Source organism: Rhizopus microsporus (genome assembly GCF_002708625.1).
Source record: "Rhizopus microsporus ATCC 52813 unplaced genomic scaffold scaffold_11, whole genome shotgun sequence".
NCBI classification, from domain to species: domain Eukaryota; kingdom Fungi; phylum Mucoromycota; class Mucoromycetes; order Mucorales; family Rhizopodaceae; genus Rhizopus; species Rhizopus microsporus.
This window is the reverse complement of record NW_019671926.1, coordinates 187,700-208,312: the sequence shown is the minus strand read 5'-3', so window position 1 is coordinate 208,312 and position 20,613 is coordinate 187,700. Positions and strand designations below refer to the sequence as shown.

The window sequence follows — 20,613 nt, the reverse complement described above, 5'->3', positions numbered from 1 at the left end:
AATGATAAATGATAATTATAATAAATAATAAAAATGATTAAAACTTGCATATACATGCAGTGGTAATGGTACTGGTAGCAGATACCAAAAATGGTATCAATACTTTTTTTTTATTTTTGTTGACTTTCCTTTTCGGCATCTTTTGCATTACAATACCAAAAAGGGTATTAATATAAACTCCGACTCGGGCGGGATAAAAATAAATCAGACGAAGTTCTAGTGTTGAACTGCGGATAACTAATAATCGCCCGATGGGGGGCTCGAACCCCCGACATTCAGATTAAAAGTCTGACGCTCTTCCAACTGAGCTAACCGGGCTTGTTGACTGGTTAAATCTTATGATCTATAGGATCAAAATTTTCCGGACCGGATTATTATGTCGTCTTTGTCTGTTCGATATTGTTACTGTGTTTTTTGCTGTGTTTGAAAATGTCCGGTAGAGGTGCTACATTTCTACGACGCATTTAAGTATTTTGCTTTACCTCTTTGCACCATTTAGTTTCATGCTCTCTTTCTTTCAATTTCATAAATGATAAAACAAGAAATTGCCACTTTCTTGCCTCGATATTTATGTTTGCTTTTAAGCTTTTAAAAAAAACGGAGAATACTTGCTATTTTTGATGATAGGCCTGTGAATTCTTCTACCACATGGCATTTATATCAAAAACTCAACTAGTGCTTGGCTATGCAACATATAGAAGTTCTGGAAAGTGGGCGATAGAATGTCTTGATGAGGATATTGTGTTAATTGTACTGCAAAAGATGCATAAAGCTGGCAGAGGTATCCCTCAAAAATAAGGTGCTTTCAGCAACCGCAGATCTGTTGCCAAAAAACAATCGGAATACAACAGGTAATCCACTGATTCATGTATAAAGAGCATGGCCTAGGTATAGGTTGCAATCATTTTATTATTGTAATCATGAACTATTCTTTCTATATATATCCCATTAAACTGAGTCTATCATTCTGTAGTATAACACTATGGTTGGTAGTTCAAGAGCAAAGAATAGAGTATTTATCCCAAAAAAAAAGAGGGCTTTTCCCCTCAGCTGAGTAAATAAATATAAAAAAGCGACTTGCTTTGAACCATTTCTTTTTTATTCCCTGGTTTAATAAAAACATGTCTTCGAGTGTTGGTGTCAACTGTACTGAACTTAAGCAAAAATATGACAATTGTTTCAATCGCTGGTACTCTGAAAAATTTCTAAAAGGAGACACAACTCCCGAATGTGAAGATCTATTTAAGGATTACAAAGCATGCGTTATGGTAACAGCTTAAAGGAGCAATTAAACATGAGAACTAAAGTACAGAATGTATAGATCACTTTGAAAGAAAAGGGTATTGATAAGCTATTAGATAGCTCACGTAAAGAGAACCCTTTCCCTACAACAAATAATACAACACAGAATGGTACCGAAACAGTTGATTAAATAAACACTGACAGCAGTGACAGTTTATTTTTTCGCTTTTTTCTTTTTCTTTTCTCTGTTATGACCACTATAATAAATTCATTAGCAGTTCCTTCTAGCTATCGTGATCAATTATATCAGGTAGATTGAAAACAAATGTATATAAATACAGGTGTTTATATTCATCATTCAACAAAAGGGCTCTTCAAATCAACTTACAGATGATCTCTCTACTACCGCGACACTTTATGTAGGCAATTTGTCCTTTTTTACAACAGAAGAGCAAATATACGAACTATTTAGTAAATGTGGTGAAATCAAGCGTATCATTATGGGTCTTGATCGTCATCAAAAGACACCATGTGGATTTTGTTTTGTAGAGTAAGATTTTTTTTTTTTTTTTTAAAAAAAATAATACCAATGCACGCGTTATTAGATACTATCATCGAACAGATGCACTTGACTGCATGAAGTATATTAACGGAACAAAACTAGACGAACGTATTATTCGATGCGATTTGGATCCTGGTTTTAGAGAAGGAAGACAGTTTGGAAGAGGTAAAAGTGGTGGACAGGTTCGTGACGAATATCGTACAGAATATGATGCAGGCCGTGGTGGTTGGGGTCATCGTATGAGAATGGAACTTGAACGCAACCGTGAGAAGAACATAAAGGAGAACTATGAGGCTATTAAGGAAATTCCAAAGGGTGCTGATGAATACAAGAGTAGAAGTACAAATGCACAAGCAAACAGTAAGCGTAGAATGGATGATGACGAGAATGAAGACGAGTCACGTAAACGTCAAAAAGAAAATCCACGTTTCAGAGAAAATGATGAGGAAGACGAAGAGTGATGATAATAAACATTTTATAAATATCAAAAAGGAGATACGCGTTTATCCTTTGCACGATGTGGTTTGACTAGCTGAGCAATGGGCTCTAACGTTACCTTTCTCATAAACTGAGACACCAGTTTGGTCGTAAGTTTGGATGTAACCAAGTTTTCGAAATAAGGAGCTTTGTCTGTGTAATGGCTAGATGTCCTGAGAGAACTTGATACAGAATCGAACGAGCTAAAGGACTGAGTTCTCCTAAGTAATCCTCCTCTTGTTGGTGTCCTTATTGATTGTGAATCAGTATAGAACGAGGTACGAGAGCCTATATTATCTGCACTTTTGGTTTTAAATACATTGCTTATTATTTCTATAAAAAAAAGAAAATATATAATACCTGGGATTAGATATTCACGCTTAATCACTTTCAAGTTGCTCAATTGCATATTAATAGTGGAAGATGATGCTGTTGCAAGTTGCATTTTCCATATTGTATTCTTTGCATATCTTTCTCTAATAATATCTTCATCAATACATAAAACGTTGTTTCTAGACTTTTTTGTGCTGAGCTTGGGCACTTTATCACTCGCCAAATCTACAGGCTTTTCTATAGGATAAAATGCAGTCAATAGACCAATTTGCTGTAGCTGAATGGTATCTCCTTCGAGCAATGGTTTTACTCTCTTGATATGCTCATTGATGTTTAGCTTGACATTAAGTTGATAGTCAGTGATGTATTTCAAATGGTTGTTTGGGTAGTCTAATAACCATGTTAACTGTTCATACTGATAAGTAATATGATCCATAGGTAATAGCCGTAGCGCTTTAATACGAGAAAAATGTAATTGCTGAGGGGTCATTGCATCATATTCAGCGGGCTTGCAGGAAAGAGTAACCTGTTGAGGCAGCTGATGAGCCGGTTGAATGTATACTTTAGTTGATCCACGTAAGGGAATAGAAGCGACAGATGTGGGTGTATAAGATAGTTTCCAGAGGTAGTGTTTTTGGTTGACATCCTTTAGATGGTCTGCAGGTATGGCGCGCACCAGATACGGATCGCTATGTTTCGATGGTGTATAATCCCAACATAGATAGCTATTGGTTGCGATGTTGTATAGCTTGATAGACTGACTTACGCTAATTTGGATATATTTGGATTGGATCATCTCATTGATCATTGATTTGTAAGGTTCAGGGAAAAAATCATGCAGAGGTGTCAGATCTAATCTGGCAATTATTGTGCAATCATCTAATGATAACGCTCGGTGTACTTTGGCTGCCTTTAGTTGCTGATCCTTGAGTGAATTCAATACGTGATAAAAGTCGTTTGTGTTTCTAAATGATTGGCAAAGATGATTTTTGTAACCTAATACGCGTATTAGTAAAGAAGAGAGAGAGAGAGATAGGCTACGTTGATATTACCTAGTATAATCTTTCTTGGCCAAAAATAACCAAACTTATCCCATAAGGATAATAATAAGGCCCATCTTATGCTTGTATCTGATTGATGAAATATGCCTCGAATTGCAGTCTCAAGCGATTCAGTAGGTCTTAGAATATCATCCACATTAAACACAGCATATTTGTCTAGTTGAATAGAATGGAGTATTGTCTGTGTTTTGAGCGTGTTTGCTGAATGAAACAAGACGTAAAGTTGGGATAAAGATTGGATGAGACTGTCATCGTTCATTGTGGTGATAGCACTAGATTTGATAAGATGATCTATCCAGATGGATTCAGATACGATTTCAGTTGTTACATCATCTAGATTGTTTATTATCTTTCTAATTTTTGGCATTTTCTTCAAAACAAAGCATCGTTCAGTAGCCAACAGTCCATTTGGGCATATTCCTTTTCTCCAATCATTCAGTCTCTCTAGTAATTGTTGAGTATCTTCTGTAGTCAAGTATTCATAATCTGACATGTTTTTGTTTGTGTAAAAGAGGGTAATTACAAAAAGGAAAAAGAAAAATAACAATAAAGAAATAGGAAACTTGTTTTTATTGTGTCAAGGTGTTACCATGGTCACTTGACTGTGATGATTATACTTGATAACCAATTTTTAACATTTGTAAACAAGCTATTGTTATTTCCAACGTCATCTATTTGAAATATATACTCTTTTGGATATCCATTCAATTGAATCGATTGTTCATAGACCTTGATTGCTTCATCCAAGTGTTCTTTCATGTACTCTATTCTTTCTTCGCTGGGTGGATGACTTGATCCAAACCAGTTACTGATCAATGTTGTAAAGAATTCGACAATGTTCACTTGTTGTAATTCTTCAACTGTGTCGATTGCCTTATTTTGAGAACTGGCTACTACTTGTTCAGTTTCATCGTCTATATAATTTTCTAATTCTGCCATCCTTTCCCATACTTCAACTGCTACTCTAGGGTCATATCCTGCTTTGGCCAGTATCATCAATCCAATTAGATCTGCCTCCTTTTCTAATCTTCTATTGTATGTAGTCTGTGTTTCCAAGGTGATGAACATTGAAATATAATCGTTTATTTTCTGATTGACATATCTATGATCAGTTGTTAATCGACCTCTCTTTGTAAAATATAAATATTCCACTTACGGTCCAAGTGATTCAGTTACCATCCAAAAGACACCCCTAGTGATATCACCCAACATAAACATGAGTGCTGCAAATCCATGCTGTTCTACAAAATGTCTTTGTATCGAATGTGCTATTTCATGAGAGAGTATGACTGCCATTCTACTTGAGTCATATTCCATATACTGTGCCAATAGATCATATACAACAATATGTGACCCAACGCACATCGCATTGACCGTAGTCGAGTCACAGATGAAGTCTACTTCAAAGTTTCGTTTTGGTATGCTTGCTCGAAGCTCATCTGCTGTTGAACTCACGATCGTTTCTATATCGTTCGAAGGCACGACTAATACTTTTGTGCTGTCACTGTCATTAACCGTTTCCTTCTTTTGGATAGAATATTGTCGCACAGGGTCACGAATATCATCCACAGCCACAGCTGCGAGGTTATCTACTATGGTCTGTAGCCAAATGACCGCTTCGCTATCTCTAGGGGCAACAAGTCCTCGTTGTGCATCTAGCAGCGTATTGATCTCATCCTTTACAATATCTTCTTCTTCTTCTTCACTTAGATAAATCAGCCTTAACCTTGACGTATTTGGGGCTTGGTCCAAACCAACAGCAAACAATAGTCCAACTCCAAATAAGGGTATTCCTGCCAAGATTTTGGCCACTAGCTGTAGCTTGCTTCCTTTTCCTCGACGAAAGGTATGTGGTAATAATGTAAGTGATGTCTTGGACGATAAGGAAATGACACTGACTAATTTGCCAGTCTTGAATGCGCCAAGGAGAAAAGCAGGAAAAGGTACCAGGGGAACATGAGTTGGATGACTGCTATGGAAAGCTCTTTTGTTGTTTATCTTGTTTGTTTGCCTATAATAACAAGAGAAGCATATAGAACGTCTAAGTGATGCCTTTGGTAATAAACGTTGCATGTTTATATAATAAAAAAAGAAAAAGACATGGAGAAAAAGGGAAATAATAAATTTATTTTTACATCCTTGTGTTACTGTCTTAATCCCTCCCCAGGGTCTTGTCATAAACTTTTCCGGCTTCGACACAGGCTTCTATAGCTTGAGCGCATGACTTGATTGAATCAAACAATTTAGCAAGTTCACTAGGATCATAAGTTTCCTTGACTTCTTCATTCAAGTAATCCATCTTGGCGGCAAGTGTTGACAGAATGGATTTGGTTGAAAAGACGGATGATGTTGTTGTCTTTTGTCGTTTATGAGCTATTGTTCTATTAACTGTCTCTTGTTTGATCGATTGATCTTCCTTCTTTTGCTGTTTTATGTTTTCATTCTTTTTGACTTCTTGTTGTTGTTGTCCTTCAGGATCAATGATGTTTTCACATATAACACAATACATTTGTTTTGTCTCTGGGTGACGAACTAAGGGTATCTAGTTTGTAAATGTTAATGTATACATATATTACATGATAAAAGTAGTATATTTACAGCATAACATGTATCATTTGGGCAGTGTTCGTTCAAGAGTGTCCATCTCTGCAACATCTTTTCTCCAATCAACTGAGATGCTTTTGAAGACTGTTCTCGTCTCTGTCGTTGAAGTGCAAGTTGATCCGCAACAGGCTCATTGTTTGTCAAAGGCTTCTTTTGATTTGTTGTTGTTGTTGTTGTTGTTGATGTTGGTTTGTTAGGAAGTGGATCATGTAATGTACAAAAGGAAATAGATCCATCCTTCGATCTCATCAAAGGATAAGAACAATCGGTCACAGGGCAAAGTTTATCAGTCATCACCTTCAGTAAGAGTTAATAACTTATTATTTTTAATTATTTTTATTTTACCCATCCTTGTAGTAAATATGTTCCAAGAAGCGAACCTGCTTCTTCTTCACTTCTTTGTGGTAATTTTGACATAATGAAAAGAAAAAAGTATTTTATTTCTTAAAGTAAAAAATGTAGCCAATCAAATCCATTAAAGTCGAGAATCAGGGGACGATGTAGCGGAATACACCTTTTAAAGGTGTTGTTCTCTTAAAGGACATGTTTTCTATTTGAAAATATGCCCAGTGTTGTTCCATAAGGTATGCAGATAGTTTATTATCAATAAGGAATGAATCAAAGGAAAAGAGGGGGGAACGTCAAAGAATGCTATATAAAAAATGTCTATATAAATATCATACATTATTATTCTCTGTCTCTCTATTTTTATCGTTATGCGTTTCATTCAATTACTTGTCGCCTTACTTCCCTTGTTTGCTGTCATCTATGCTGCTCCCTCTTTCCAAAAGAGAGACAGTCAAGAAAAGCTCTCTTTAAAAGTCAATGCTGAAATTGGTACTCAACGCCAAGAACCTAAAGTTGATGCTGTCAAAGTAGCAGCGCCTGAAGCTCCTGCTCCTCCTGCCCCTGCTGCTATTCCCAATGGCGAAAATACTCATATTGGCGACAACATCATCAATATGTTCAATTGAACTTTGGACGGTTTAATTTTTTTTAGATGAAATTAAAAGCTCAACGTTTTTACCTTCTTTTTTGTTTGTTTGCTTTATTTCTAGACTCTTTCTTTCAAGAGGAAGTGTTTGGGTCCTCTCCACCTTTAAACTCTGCAGAGCGTATACACTTTGAGCAAATTGAGACTTTACCAACAATCTCCGCTTTTGTTGTTTAGAAATAGAGCGAGTTATTTATTTTGACTCTCTTTCTCTCTTTTTTTTTCTTTTTACTTTTCAAACTAAACTTTAAAAGTGGAGAATATTATTACATTCAACACAAACAAAGCCTTGGAGGCATTTGACAACAGAGCGGAAGATTAGCAAATTAACAGTACAATTAGACATGCGTTCGTTTTCTTTCATGTACTTTCATTGATTTTTGATTGTATACATCGTTGTTATACAGTGTTTTTAAGCGTCCCTCTACTGCAACTGGGTGAAAATTGTATATATATTCTCTTGATGCATCTTTAAATAATCTCCCCACTCACAAACCAAATGGTTTTGAATTTTCAGACATGAAAGAATCGTTCGAATTGTTATTTTAAAAAGGAATGCTCCCTTTTGTATGTCGTACCTAATTCAACCTTGGCTGCCTCCATTTCGACACCAAATGTAGTCAATACTCACTCAACTGCATTTTTTACTCGATGCTTTTAAAAAAGAACAATAAGATGTCCCCCTTCATATCTTTCTAAGCCGCGCATTCATGAAAGTAATTTTGGAGCATGACACAAAGTCAACAAACTATCACACTTACCAATGAACACGGTGGAATTAATCAATGAATTCGCTTTAGACTTCAAAAGCAAAATAAAAAAACCATAGTCAACGCTCCAAAGCAAGCACAATAAAGACATACCTATCTTAATGAAACACATGGAAAAAAGTGTAGCAACAACAACTTTCTTCACATTGATAAATCTCAGCAAAAGACAATGCATTGTCACAATGCGGAGACCAAGGTCAGACATAGACGCCTTACAGTTACGCAATGTTCGTCGGAACGCCAGAGGAATCTCAAGTAAAATACTCCACCTTGAGCTACCTTATTCTATCAACTGATATGACATGTATACACACTGTTTACATTCATGGAAGAAAGAAGATGACTATAATCAAATCATACAGTGATTCTCATCTACGGGAATAAACCTGATAAGACGCGGTCTGTCCAGTCAACCATGAGAGTAAATGCTATCAGATAAACAATATAGAACGTTGGGGTCAATACACAAATGCATGGATAGGTCACTTTAATCAGCATAAATACAAAAAAAGCTGTTCAAATGGGTCAAAAAATAGACAAATATTGAAACAGGTAACATATCTTACTACAAAATAAAGGCAATCGGGGTTGGAAATAAGATTTTCATTTTATCTTAATTTATGTTGTGCTTACAAGTAAAATACCCATGGCAATGTTAGTAATAAAATCAGCAATGAAAACAATCATCTTTCGCACTACAAATGACAATAAGAAAGACCATATTGTGACGATATCCCTTATTACACTGACTGATAAGAAGAGGTTAGAAGATCGAAAAAGAATGAAACTTGATAATTAAATCATAAATCTATTATACATCAAAAGAATGATATTTGATTTGGTATATCAGTAAGCGTTTAGAATGTTTGGTCTTATGGCTCTTCATGTAGAAGATATACGTTAAATCCATTTGTATTTAATATAGTCTTTTCAATCTTTCATGATTCCCTATATTTAAAGTGGTAATACTATATTCGACTAAATATACTTCAGATTTATAAACCACCCTGCTTTAATTTGATGCACACAATCTTGAATGAATCTCTTTTCTTATTTACATCATGTCTCTATCGTGCTTATTAACCTGAATTTACTTTTAAATAGAGTAAATAGATCGATTTGATTATGTTTTGCAATAATGAATATTTATTCACAATTTTGAATAGTGATAGGCATTAAACACGTCTTAAGGGTAATCTTGTCTCTCTCTCTCTCTCTTCTTTTTTTCTCATTATTCTTTACCAGTTTGCTACTATGTTATCTCCATATAAGGCTTATTTCTATCCTTTTCCTGCATTCATGTATTTGTGTATTCATGTATTCATATTATTTTTTCATAGTTATAAAAACTCCTTTCTCGTCATTCAATCAATTGCATATTTGATAATACCTCTCATTCATGATACACGAGCATCCATGACAATAGGGGGCTATATAAAGTATGCCGCGTACCTTAGCAACCCATCTTGTTTCGAGCGCCATTTGAAATAGTTTATGCAGACTTAGAAGATCCATTGCTTTACTATAAAAATGAACGGATAGTCATTAGATCTACCTCAATCACAATCGTCGTCAGTGCTAGTCTACATTTCACAAGCAGAAGGGAAAAAGATAAGGATATAACAGCAGGGGAATAGAGGATAAGCATTTTATCTTTTACCCTTTTTTTCATGTGTACTATAAAAAAAAAAATAAAAGCATTACACACTCTTATGCTTTCCTAAGCCAGTTATATTCATGTTTGATAAACAAGTTTAATACATGTTGATTGCAAAGGTCACGATCTGGTTTGCATTTGATTCTTTTTAGCAAATGCCAGAAAAAGGGAATTATATGATGCACAAATCTGCCATCAAAAATAATAATGGCATCCTTTAACATTTTTTATGAAATCTCCCTATTTCTTTAAATAGTGAGCCATTGATCTATATATGATTATTACAGAACAACCTCTTTTACTTCCTCTCTCTCTCTCTCTCTCTCTCTCTCTCTCTCTCTCTCTCTCTCTTTCTCTCTTTTTATTTCTTAGACGTACTACTTATCAGCATACACCAAAAAGGTATATGATAAACAAACAAAGGGTAACGACTAGATCCTTTGGATAAGTACTACGCATGTTCCACAACATCGTCAGCCTAATGCTCTTTGAGAAAAGCCCTTTGTTTATCACCAGCTGCGTTGTTAAAGATGCTGCCCTCTTCCAACCTTTTCCCTTGTACATTTGATGCTCGCTTTACTTTTTTACTCATTCTTAAAGAAATCAACTAGAAAAATAGTAAAACCGCGTATTGGAAATAAGAAAAATGAAGCAATCATAATAAAAAAAAAATTAAGTATGTGTGTGAGGTTAGTCTTATGTAAACAAGCGGCCATATAAAAGAAAAGGAGGTGTGAAAAAATCATGCAAAAAAAGGGTAGGAGGCGTTCGGATGTGCTCTAATATGGATAAGATAGAAAATGAGTTATTTATTTGTTCATGCATTGCTAGAAAAAGATAAATTGAGAAAAAGGAGAAATGAGTCATTTATTTTCAGCCTAAATAATATGATTCACGTAAACAAAAAGCTATAAAAGAGGCCATCATTCTTGTCCTTTTTTTTTTTTTTCTTCATTCTTTATCTCTTCTAAATATTCCCCTATGGTTCTATTATTTCCTATGTTGAAAAAGGTACAATATCATTTTGGGGGTGATCTCAAAGGACATATAAATAATGCCATCGTTTAGAAAATTCACTTTTGCTGGCTCTATTTCATGGTTCCTGATGTATTTTACTCTATCATAATGGCCTCTCACGGCGTGAAGCCTTAAAGAAATCTCTGCTACTCGCTAATGCTCAAAATGCCTACTCATGCTCAAAAAATGCTTGCTACTGCTCATCAATACACTCAAATAACTAAATAATCAAACAAATACTCAAACACTCAAACACTCAAACACTCAAACACTCAAACACTCAAATACTCAAATACTCAAATACTCAAACACTCAAACACTCAAACACTCAAACAAATGCCCAAATATCTAAAAACGCTTATCAAACGCTTATCAAATCTCTAGAAAGACCAGTGAGCGCCTGCTCATGCTTATTAATACCTACAAATGATCATCAGTGCCTGAAAATGCTAGTGAATGCCTGTCCCATGCTTATCAACGTCGGAAAGCCCCTAAAGAATCTTGCTCATGTCTATCAATGTCTGCTGCTAATGAATACTGCTTTGGAGTAACTACATATTTAAGTCCTGAAGCCATAAGAAACATAATCAATTTACTTTGCCACTATTTGCCAAGCTCTATCAAGCTCTACTACAAGAAAGGAAAAAGTATAAAAAAACAAAACAAAACAAAAGTTAACCAGGTAGGTCGCTGCTTCTCTATGCTGGATCACCCCGAGATGCTCCTATTGTTATGGCTCTGCCTCTACAGCTGATGAATGGCCCGTAAATTCTCCCTACTACTGAGCTCGATACTTTCAATGTTCCAACATTCCAATGTCCCAATGTTTCAATGTTTCAAGGTTTCAAGGTTTCAATGTCCTTGCTGCGCGCACTGTCCGTAGTGTTTTCGAAAAGCTTCGTCCTAGGTACTTTGGTGCACTCTTCGTACGTTGAAGCTCCCCTTTCCTGAGTTTCCCGTGGTTGTTTTTTGAGTCTTGAGTCTTGAGCCTTGGGTCTTGTGTCTTGAGACTTGAGACTTGAGTACTTTTTATTCATGGAGGGTTTACACCGTGTAGTCTTCTGGCATGCAGTCTATGGTTCTAGTCATCTTGGGTTTGAAAGCTGGTGATAATGTGGCCTTCTGGACTTATGGAAAGAAAGGAAAAAAAAAAAAGAAATCCCTACTTGCTCTCTAAACTTGGCTATCAAAAGAAAAACCTCTACTTATTCAAAAACTCTCTCTCTCTCCTTGCTTCTAAAATGACTTGGAAATCAAACTATTGCTCACTTTAATAAAAACTTCATTTTGTTACTCCCACACTTGACTTTTTCTTCTTTAATCCTTAACAAAATGACTACTTTCGTATTCACTTGGCGTGCTTTTAAATGTATATGTTTGACTCAAGAAGAAAGAAAAGGAATTTTTTTTCAGTGCAGTTACTTGACATTCTTATTTTATCTCTGACCTGCGTGAATTTAGGTCAGCAATTCTTTAGTTCTGTATGCTCTAATTTTTAAGTGGGTTAATGGTTTGCCCAAAGAGGATAGGCATAAAGTTGGAGGGAGTGGGTGGCGGGCATCATTAACTATATGTCAAAAAATTCAAATGGACGGCCGTCCGATAAGCTTTGATGTTGATCGCAGTATTAGAAACAAAGAATGTCCAAGTTTTCTCATCCAGCCTTTCACCAAGGATATGGTGTAGACAGGTGCCTTGCAATTGCTCAAGCTGTTTGTTCTCAGGGTTTGCAAGTGTTACTGCATGTAACATATACGTTATCGCCGTTACATTTAGTTAAAGATCAATACCACCTTACCACATGTGGTCATAGCGGGATATCAACTATTTGAAATCTCATGAACACTGCATTGTTTTTAATAAAATAAAGGGCGCTCTTTCCTTTGCACAGAAATTGGTCATTACTTGCAAAAACACTAAAGGATTTGAACCCCTTCTATTTTCCAATTCACATAAGGGTTAATCTTATCACAAGCAAAACAATAGCTAAACTATACTCATCCTTGGCTCGTAACAGTCTCAACAACAAAGAAGAAATGAATATGTGTCAATGAGTCTCTATATAATTCCTTCATTAAGAGCAAGAAGAAAGAAAAAAGACTCATTATTGGAAGCAGGGTAATTTTATATGAAAGTAGAATTATCGCATGAATTAAGTACGACTAATGAAAATTGAGCATATCGTATTATATGGTAATAACGTTTTTTTGTAGTGCGCGAAGGAGCGCACCAAGAAACTCCCTATTCTTTATGTATAAGAGAGTCTGTAGACAAAGCAAATCACAATAGTACCCATTTCAAATCAAATTATTCAGTAATTCTTTTTACAGTATTCCCAGAGACATTTGGTCCGAAGTTTCAATGTCATTGTCAAAAATTGGATTAAAGAGGAAGCTAAGAAGAAAGCGCTTCAAGCAGGTTACGATGAGTGGATGAGACATTGGAATGAAGTAAAGAAATTTTGAATGAAATGCGCCTGAAGAATGCTGTAACAGGCAGAACCGATGTGCCTATATCGGTGACCAGCACATAAGTAACTGAAGCAGCAACAATCGCTTCTGCTTCAACAAACTCGACCAACGAGCTATCTGTCGAGCAATATTACTGTCCCAAGTCGCGAGCCATATTTCGTCAATAGCTTTAATATAAACCAAGGGCTTTACAGGTTTCAAATGAGCGTAAAAAACAATTGCCAATGGGGCATCCTGTCCCAGGTTCTGTCGGCCTCATCCATCCCCCTTCTGTGTCTACGAACAAATGATCTGGGATTAGACGAACGTTTAAACAAGCTACCACCAGCCATCATTAAAGATCTCTTATTGCGAGTGGACTGAAAAATCGTTAAATTCTCTCGTGAGCTCGTAATGATAATGTAATGTTTGTTGTTGTAGCAGGAACAGACAAAAAGTACAATGGGACTCTTTATGTTTCTATTATTTGGAAGAATAAAGATGAAGATGATAGTTACACTTATTATTATGATTGGTCAGTTTATGTTACTGAGTTTTTGTTATTGATGTGTAAACACTGCTTATTGACCCTTATTAAACTTAGAATATGACAGACACTGATGGATATATATTCTGATTTAGCGGTCGATAAACGTGCTATTGATATTGCTGTAATCAAGATAGCTGATCTATCCATCGATTGTGAGCTAATTGTAAGACAGTATCTTGGTATTTTATCACGTTTGTTACAATCTTTGCCTCAGTTGAATATTCATCGAAGGTTAAGGAGTGTTCTCTCTGCTTTCGTTATTTACAAACCTTGTCATTTTGAAATCAGGACTAAAAGGTGATATCAAAAAGCAAAATACGATTATCGCTGCGAATGCTCTTTTAAAAACTTGATATTCATTTATATAGTGAAGATAAACCAAGGCGTGTGGGGCCTATTAAGTTGCATTACTGAGCGTCCAAATATGGCAGTCAATTCCATATTCAGATGTAAGATAAATGGTCTTTCGTAACCAGATGTGACCCAGACTTCATAATACCTTTGTATTTTAAACGTCAACAAGCTAACCAGCCTATAATACCAAGTGCTGGTTTAAATTTTGTTGTTACTCAGTTAGTGACAGAGCCAAAGTTTTGGCTGGAAATTGTGACTCAGGTCATAAAAGTTCGTAACTCCGACAGAAAGTGAAATTTTTACGTCATCCCAACTTTAGTTTCGATAGCTTTCTCTCTCATTTTTTTTTGTTTAATCTTTTTTAATTAGTTTATGTCCAACATTGAAGAACTCAACGTCTCTTTTGGTAAGAAACAAAACAAGATGTAGTCAAGAACAATGAAGCTAACCATTCACTTAAAGATCCCTTTGCTGACGTTGACGAAGATAATAAACCAGCTGCCCAAGGCGCCAAGAATATCCGTAAGAATATACTCTAGACAAATTAAATTGATAACTTATATATCATACACAGATTTGCGTGTACAACAGAGAAACGGTAGAAAGACATTAACTACACTTCAAGGGCTTCCTAAAGAGTATGATGCCAAAAAGATTCTAAAGAGCTTCAAGAAAGAGTTTGCTTGCAACGGCACTATTGTGGAAGATCCTGAACTTGGGCAAATCTTGCAGCTTTCGGGTGATCAACGTTTGAAGATTGCAGAATTTCTTGTATCAGAAAACATTGCGAAAAAGACAGACATTAAGGTCCATGGCTTTTAATAAGCGTATATGTATATGTGTGGCAATGCGTATGTGAATGTGTAAATATCTTCACAGTAATAAATCAAAATTGAATCGTTGGTATTCTACTGTTTTGTTCTTACTTTTTGCTTGAATCAATCTTGAGGGGCCTTTTTATTTATGCAAGTTTTGCATTTCTAAATCATCGAGTTAAACATCCGAAGGCGAGAAAGAGACTTGTGTCACATAGCGATGGTTGTAGCTACGGAAATACAAGAGCGCAAGATTAATTATACAAAAAAAAAAGTGTATCATTATTATACACAAGATAGCTTTAATTCAATGCAATCAATAAAAAAAAAGGTAATATACACAAAAGAGAGACAGGAAATCATTATCTATTCAATCTAGCATGTTGAGGAAGCTCAAGTTTTACTTGTGGCATAGGATTACTGACTTCCTTGGGTACAACTAGGCAACCAAGGGTACTCTTAATTTCTTTCACTTCAACACCAGCATCCCTTAGCTCCCTTTTCGCTGGATCTTCTTCTTCAGCTTTTTTCTTGATGCCAAATAAGCTGGCCCCAAATATGAGGGATGACCTATGGCTGTTACTGCTACTGGTACTACTACCAGTAGACTGTCGTTTATGATGGCTGTTGCTAGTCATGGGTGCTTTTGCTGCTGAATTAGACCTGGGTCGATTACTGCTAAACAAGTTTGTCAAGGTAGATCGTCTGTGCTGCTTTGTGGTCTCCGTAGCAATGGACGCTTTTCCAGAGGATAATGAGCTGTAAGTACCAGATTTGGAAGACGCTGCCGCAGTAGCATTTGCAATGATATCTGCTATGATTTCATAGTCTGTCGTTTCCTTCTTTTCGTTTGAAGAAATACTGGGTATGGTGGATGTTGTTGAGGGGGTGGGTATGAGGTCACTACTACTACTGTTGCGGTCGCAATCTGAAGGTTCAGATGATGTCGCTTTAGGAGCAATCTGTATGGATGCTTTTCCAGAGGACAGAGATGATAGGGAAGTAGTCATTTTTACAGAGTCGATTTGCTTGTTCTTTGTTTCCGTCTAATATCCATAAGTTATCAAAGAGCGCTGTTTTATTTCTCTCTTACCTCAGGTATCTCCCCTTCCAAGTTTCCTTTCTTGGGCTTTATAAAGCTAACGATGCCCCCTGTAGACTTTTCCTTTGGAATTGGTAATTCTTCTGACGATACCATGAATCCAGCGCGTTTCAATAGTTTAGGCATGCTCGTTCGGTAGCTCAAATGACCTGTAACCAAGTCTGTGCAATCCAGATTTTGCACGCGGTTTCCTTCAATATGAGAAAGTGGGCGTAGACCAGCAATGTTACCTAAGCCAGCGGTGGACGTTCGAAAGAGGAAGCCAAGCAACCAGTCATTGGTTGCATAGCCATTAACAAATCGACCAGATACAACTGTGGTGCACTCCTTCCACTGTGCCTTGGATGCACTGACGGGTGTGCCAAAGAGAACGACGTTTTCGACTAAACCATATGCTTTCATACGTGCTAGCTCTAATAAACAGTAAAATATAACACGTGCACCAAGTGAATATCCAACAAGTGTAATAGGCCGCGACCCCAGATTACGGTTCATGAGTACATCCGCAAGGACTAGGCCAGCTACCTTGGATCGGTCAAGCGCGTTCGCCCAAGGGTTATCTACCATATAGCCTATCTTGGTTAATGCCAATGGCCAAGCAAGCCCCGATAGGAGAGCACCCATGATGGTGTGTGCCAGCGCTTGTTGAATGGAAAACGTGACAGCCTCAGTGGCAAGGATCTTGAATGCACTACCTAGTTCCTCTAGCATTTCGGGCTCCCAATAAAGTGTGTAGTGGTCGCCCATGATGGCGTCAAGGGTACTAAAGGGCAAAGACGCTTCTTCTTTTTCCTTATTTGATAACCAACTATGGAAAAATACGTTTGTGTTATTTAAAGTCATTTTGTCATTTTGCTTAAATCAATACCCATTAATGGTAACTATACAACTGACATTGTCTTCAGAATGTATCGGAAGGAAATCAAAGGTATTGATGGACTTCATACGTCTGCTCATACTTCTGCCACCAAGACCTACAATGAACGAAAAACTTAACGGATGGGCTATTATAGCATAATTGAAACTTACGACCGCCGGCCACAGTGGCGCCACCAGTGATGAGAGCAATACCTGCTGTACCACCAAGAAAACTTGCTGTGCCTGTGACGCCCACGGTAGATAAGATGACGCCTAATCCACCAGCGATGACAGGGGCCATCAGACCTGCACTAAGGCCCAAGATAAGGCCACCACCAATGGTTGCTAGGCCTACCATGACATAGCGTCTCTTCTTGCGTTGCTTGTTTCTGCCATAACGCTCGGCATCACTCTTGATCGACCCGTCTCCCTCTGCATTGGTCATAGTCATACTGGTCATGGTTGTAGCTACGCTGTTGACCGTCTCTGTCTCCCAAGAGACGTCCTGCAAAAGATGTTCAGCGATTCTTTTTTCAAATCCAATGACTTGAAACCAGTCGAGAGACAGGTAAGAAGCGATGCGAGCTACAAACACCCTTGAACGAGCATCATAGTTTTCGTTACTAAGGCAGATTAAAAACAAATCGCACATTACTGTCCAGCGTAGATCAATGATGACCTTATCGTCATCGATTACATTATTACTCTTGACGAAATCATCCAATTTGACTTCTGCCGTGTCGCCCTGAGATGTGAATTGATGAACGAGGTCGGTGGGTAAGATGCTATGTTTGGATAATGATTCAATCATCTTGATTTCTTCGCCAGAAATATCCATATGTGCGTAAAGCATCCGCATGAGTTTTCTTTGCCAATTATCTGCACTCATTCTTGCCATTGCAAATTCTTTGCCTTGATAATCATGAACGACCTCTAAGCTGGTCAGATAACAAAGTCCGATATAGGCTATCTTTTGAGTTTCTGTGAATACATCCTTTGTCTCATGTATCGTGCCGGCGTTGGTTTGGTTCATATCGACTTCAAATACATGTGAGCTAGTCAATACAGGTTGTACAGAATCTGGAACTTCAGGCAAATCAGCAGCCCAAGCTCGAATCGCATTGGGCGTCGGTAATACTTTATTTAGCTCGTTTTGTTCTGCTAATAGTTCAGCTGTTAAAGGTTGTGTATGTTGTTCGTCGTCATTGGATAGAGTTTCGTTGTGCACACCAGTTTCAGTATGACAACTAGTACTAGACGTAGATAATTGGTCATTTATTGAGTTTGTTTCCTCATTCAAAGGCGATTGAGTCATCTTGCTTGAGCTATATTTATACTGTCGAAACTAAAAATAAACAAAAAATGAGCGGAAAGGGAAAAAAAGGGAAACTATACAGTAAAGTAATAAATAAAAGAATGAAAGAAAGAAAGAGAGAGACAACAAAAAAAGGGGGAAGAAAAAAGAAGGGGAAAGGAGGGAAGAAAGAAAGAAAAGGCTAATTAGTATCACTTTTTATCGCCAAGAGAGACGAAGACACAACTCCGGAAATTGAATTTAAAGAATTTTAAAGTAAAAAATGAAACCAAAAATGAATGCTTTATGTGGATTATGTGTTGGCTACTTTTAATAGTTTGTTTTATGTTAATCGTGCAGCTAACTGTCTATAAAAGTATGTATGTGCATGCAAGAGAAACAGAAACAAAGACAGAGAGAGAGAATATACTTTTTTTTTAATGTATCTATTTTTTACAACTTACCTTATTTGGTAAGCATCACTGTTGTCCCCGTCGATCCACCTAGATGAACACTATTTCGCGCTAATAAATCTTTTTACTGCATACAAAATACTTGCTATATATACACAAAAGGAAATGGAGAGGGAGAGAAAGTGATAAAACGCTAATATTATCTGTTTTATTTTGAACAAAAGAGAGTGTATCCCACTGTTTCTCAAACTCATTAAAATTCAATTATTGTATTTGCCCTTCTCCTCTTTTCTATCTTCATCTTTTTGACTATTCCCTTTATCAATTTGTCTCCTGTGCTTATATCCATGTCAACAAAATATGTTCCATTATAAAAAATGTCCTAGTTCCTCTCTCACTAATAACTAAAAGACTATATTTCCATAAAGAGTGTGTGTGCGTGCCTTTATTTCTGTACAACATAACATTAGACTAGCGCATGACCTCTTTTATGATCGACATTTTACTGCCGCCATCCAGCATTCATTTGCATTAATGTCAACACGACCTCCATTGGATACTCATTTGCCTTGATTTCTGATTTTTCATTTTCTTTATCTTTCAGTGAATCTGATGTTGTTTCTTCTTGAGATAACATTGCTTCCTGCTGCTGTTGTTGTTGCTGAAGAATGCCTAGTAGTTGGCTTGTGAGTGGATTCTTTTGTTGAGTGAACGAGTTCAAACTATTGGCTAGTATGGATAAATAATTTTGATCGGTCAAGAGATTTGTAAAGGCGGCCATTTCTTCTGATTTCAGTGGAGTAGAAGGCGCTGTGGTTGGAGTCGATGGAGTCGAGGGAGGTGTACTCTCAATCGATTGAATTCTGGGTGCTGATTTACGTTGCTCTTTATCTAGTCTCTTTGCCCTTCTTCTCATGAATTCTTCTTCTATCCATCTTCGCTTATGCTCACTGTCTTCTTTACCAAATAATTTTTGTGCCCTCTTATTGACTCTGCAACGAAGATCGTTATCCTTGTTCCTCTCTTGGTTACGCTCTCTCCATCTTTTCTTTCTTTCTCTGTTATCTTGACGTACTTTTTGTGTCATTAATAATTTTTTGTATGTTTCTGGATCAGGAAGCACTTGGCTGTTATTTTTCATAAGGGCCGTAGCAGCAATTTTACCGACGTCAATGTTTGCAAGCAGGTGAGAATAATCACCCATTAACGCTGCTGCTTGTGCAATAGCTTGTTGGATTTGCGGGTCTTCTAAATTTAATTCAGTTGTTGGATTAGATTGAGTCAAGTCCACGGCATTATTCTCATTAGATTGTGCTTCTGTTGGTAATTGTTGTCCTTGCTGTTCATGTTGCTGCTGTTGCTCTGATTGCTCCTGCTGTTGTTCTGCTGACATAAAAAAGGAATCTATTAAAAATAGTTTATATACTGTACTATGCCTGCCTCCCTTTTTATCCTAATTACTCTTTTCTTTTTCTGTTAAATAAAACGCTCTATCTCTTTCTTTCTCTTTCTCCTCTTTCTCTGTCTCTCTCTTTGAAAGACGGTCACAGGCAGTCCTTCGAAATTGAAACTAACTCCGACCTCACTTCTCACGAAAAAGCAGTGTGGTGTTCAAGATCAAAGTAACATGTCTCTTCCCGATAAAAATCAAACCCTTGAGGATGACACAGCAAATCATGCGCCCAAATTAATAATTCTCGAAGCTGGCCACAAGCAGTCTCCAACCATCGAGCGTTAATCATGTTTCAAGCATTATCATCATCAAGTTAGCGACGCCGACCCTACAGTGCTCTACTCTCGTGTTTGGCAAACAGGCTGATCCCAGGAAGTGTGCTACTTGACATGGCCAACCGCCATGAATCATCCAATTTAACTCATGGCAGTTGTTAAAGAGTAATGTCTAACCCGAGGGATCCAGAAAGATCGCTCTTTAGTGAAGTCTTACGATTTGGTATTCGTTTTGATAATGATAGGCGCACTTGTTGGAGCCGTGGCGTGGGAGGCCACGTAGCTGCTAATTGTAAAAGAGATAGGCCTTCAAAAAACAATGCAAATCTATA

The 20,613-nt window shown here is 37.0% G+C and overlaps 11 protein-coding genes and 1 non-coding gene across 12 annotated transcripts; 4 read left to right on the top strand and 8 right to left on the bottom strand.

Annotated features, from left to right (window-relative positions):
• Window positions 1-245: 245 nt before the first annotated feature.
• Window positions 246-318, bottom strand: RHIMIDRAFT_t37. The gene has a single exon. It is a non-coding gene; the product is annotated as a tRNA-Lys (tRNA).
• Window positions 319-1,121: 803 nt separating this feature from the next.
• On the top strand, window positions 1,122-1,432 carry RHIMIDRAFT_204385 (UPF0203-domain-containing protein; the record flags this gene model as incomplete). The annotated part of the gene is made up of 2 exons (XM_023606756.1): window positions 1,122-1,268; window positions 1,322-1,432. The coding sequence occupies 2 exons, from the start codon at window positions 1,122-1,124 to the stop codon at window positions 1,430-1,432; spliced, it is 258 nt and encodes an 85-aa protein (XP_023464948.1).
• A 60-nt stretch (window positions 1,433-1,492) lies between these two features.
• Window positions 1,493-2,265, top strand: RHIMIDRAFT_285276 (RNA-binding domain-containing protein; the record flags this gene model as incomplete). Its single annotated transcript, XM_023613259.1, has 3 exons — window positions 1,493-1,552; window positions 1,611-1,792; window positions 1,848-2,265. 3 exons carry the CDS (start codon window positions 1,493-1,495, stop codon window positions 2,263-2,265), a joined length of 660 nt encoding a protein of 219 aa, XP_023464947.1.
• Window positions 2,266-2,299: 34 nt separating this feature from the next.
• Window positions 2,300-4,258, bottom strand: RHIMIDRAFT_21715 (uncharacterized protein). The gene is made up of 3 exons (XM_023607322.1): window positions 3,667-4,258; window positions 2,642-3,610; window positions 2,300-2,583 (listed from the first exon to the last, which is right to left on the bottom strand). The coding sequence occupies exons 1-3, from the start codon at window positions 4,166-4,168 to the stop codon at window positions 2,570-2,572; spliced, it is 1,485 nt and encodes a 494-aa protein (XP_023464946.1). The 5' UTR covers window positions 4,169-4,258; the 3' UTR covers window positions 2,300-2,569.
• Window positions 4,259-4,269: 11 nt separating this feature from the next.
• Window positions 4,270-5,748, bottom strand: RHIMIDRAFT_238675 (uncharacterized protein; the record flags this gene model as incomplete). The annotated part of the gene is made up of 2 exons (XM_023609016.1): window positions 4,270-4,777; window positions 4,832-5,748. The coding sequence occupies 2 exons, from the start codon at window positions 5,746-5,748 to the stop codon at window positions 4,270-4,272; spliced, it is 1,425 nt and encodes a 474-aa protein (XP_023464945.1).
• Window positions 5,749-5,827: 79 nt separating this feature from the next.
• On the bottom strand, window positions 5,828-6,696 carry RHIMIDRAFT_238674 (uncharacterized protein; the record flags this gene model as incomplete). Its single annotated transcript, XM_023609015.1, has 3 exons — window positions 5,828-6,217; window positions 6,274-6,576; window positions 6,625-6,696. The coding sequence occupies 3 exons, from the start codon at window positions 6,694-6,696 to the stop codon at window positions 5,828-5,830; spliced, it is 765 nt and encodes a 254-aa protein (XP_023464944.1).
• A 57-nt stretch (window positions 6,697-6,753) lies between these two features.
• RHIMIDRAFT_257138 (uncharacterized protein) lies at window positions 6,754-7,296 on the top strand. The gene has a single exon (XM_023611251.1). The coding sequence runs from the start codon at window positions 6,996-6,998 to the stop codon at window positions 7,251-7,253; it is 258 nt and encodes an 85-aa protein (XP_023464943.1). The 5' UTR covers window positions 6,754-6,995; the 3' UTR covers window positions 7,254-7,296.
• Window positions 7,297-7,815: 519 nt separating this feature from the next.
• On the bottom strand, window positions 7,816-8,305 carry RHIMIDRAFT_21684 (uncharacterized protein). The gene has a single exon (XM_023607315.1). The coding sequence runs from the start codon at window positions 8,246-8,248 to the stop codon at window positions 7,982-7,984; it is 267 nt and encodes an 88-aa protein (XP_023464942.1). The 5' UTR covers window positions 8,249-8,305; the 3' UTR covers window positions 7,816-7,981.
• A 3,207-nt stretch (window positions 8,306-11,512) lies between these two features.
• Window positions 11,513-11,894, bottom strand: RHIMIDRAFT_21669 (uncharacterized protein). The gene has a single exon (XM_023607312.1). It carries the CDS (start codon window positions 11,752-11,754, stop codon window positions 11,554-11,556), a length of 201 nt encoding a protein of 66 aa, XP_023464941.1. The 5' UTR covers window positions 11,755-11,894; the 3' UTR covers window positions 11,513-11,553.
• A 2,549-nt stretch (window positions 11,895-14,443) lies between these two features.
• RHIMIDRAFT_238672 (eukaryotic translation initiation factor 1b-like protein) lies at window positions 14,444-14,893 on the top strand (the record flags this gene model as incomplete). Its single annotated transcript, XM_023609014.1, has 3 exons — window positions 14,444-14,477; window positions 14,534-14,593; window positions 14,646-14,893. 3 exons carry the CDS (start codon window positions 14,444-14,446, stop codon window positions 14,891-14,893), a joined length of 342 nt encoding a protein of 113 aa, XP_023464940.1.
• A 1,071-nt stretch (window positions 14,894-15,964) lies between these two features.
• On the bottom strand, window positions 15,965-17,879 carry RHIMIDRAFT_204381 (DUF726-domain-containing protein; the record flags this gene model as incomplete). The annotated part of the gene is made up of 4 exons (XM_023606754.1): window positions 15,965-16,796; window positions 16,857-16,962; window positions 17,018-17,276; window positions 17,319-17,879. The coding sequence occupies 4 exons, from the start codon at window positions 17,877-17,879 to the stop codon at window positions 15,965-15,967; spliced, it is 1,758 nt and encodes a 585-aa protein (XP_023464939.1).
• A 1,176-nt stretch (window positions 17,880-19,055) lies between these two features.
• RHIMIDRAFT_244450 (uncharacterized protein) lies at window positions 19,056-19,946 on the bottom strand (the record flags this gene model as incomplete). The annotated part of the gene is made up of 1 exon (XM_023610075.1): window positions 19,056-19,946. One exon carries the CDS (start codon window positions 19,944-19,946, stop codon window positions 19,056-19,058), a length of 891 nt encoding a protein of 296 aa, XP_023464938.1.
• Between the last annotated feature and the right edge of the window lie 667 nt (window positions 19,947-20,613).

Excerpts from the sequence above, each read along its gene's own strand:
- RHIMIDRAFT_21669 (XM_023607312.1), bottom strand. The coding sequence starts at position 11,754 with ATGAATAAAAAGTACTCAAGTCTCAAGTCTCAAGACACAAGACCCAAG.
- RHIMIDRAFT_21715 (XM_023607322.1), bottom strand. The coding sequence starts at position 4,168 with ATGTCAGATTATGAATACTTGACTACAGAAGATACTCAACAATTACTA. Across the intron at positions 3,611-3,666 it reads GCCAAGAAAGATTATACTAG|GTTACAAAAATCATCTTTGC; the intron begins GTAATATCAACG and ends TACGCGTATTAG.
- RHIMIDRAFT_21684 (XM_023607315.1), bottom strand. The coding sequence starts at position 8,248 with ATGTCTGACCTTGGTCTCCGCATTGTGACAATGCATTGTCTTTTGCTG.
- RHIMIDRAFT_257138 (XM_023611251.1), top strand. The coding sequence starts at position 6,996 with ATGCGTTTCATTCAATTACTTGTCGCCTTACTTCCCTTGTTTGCTGTC.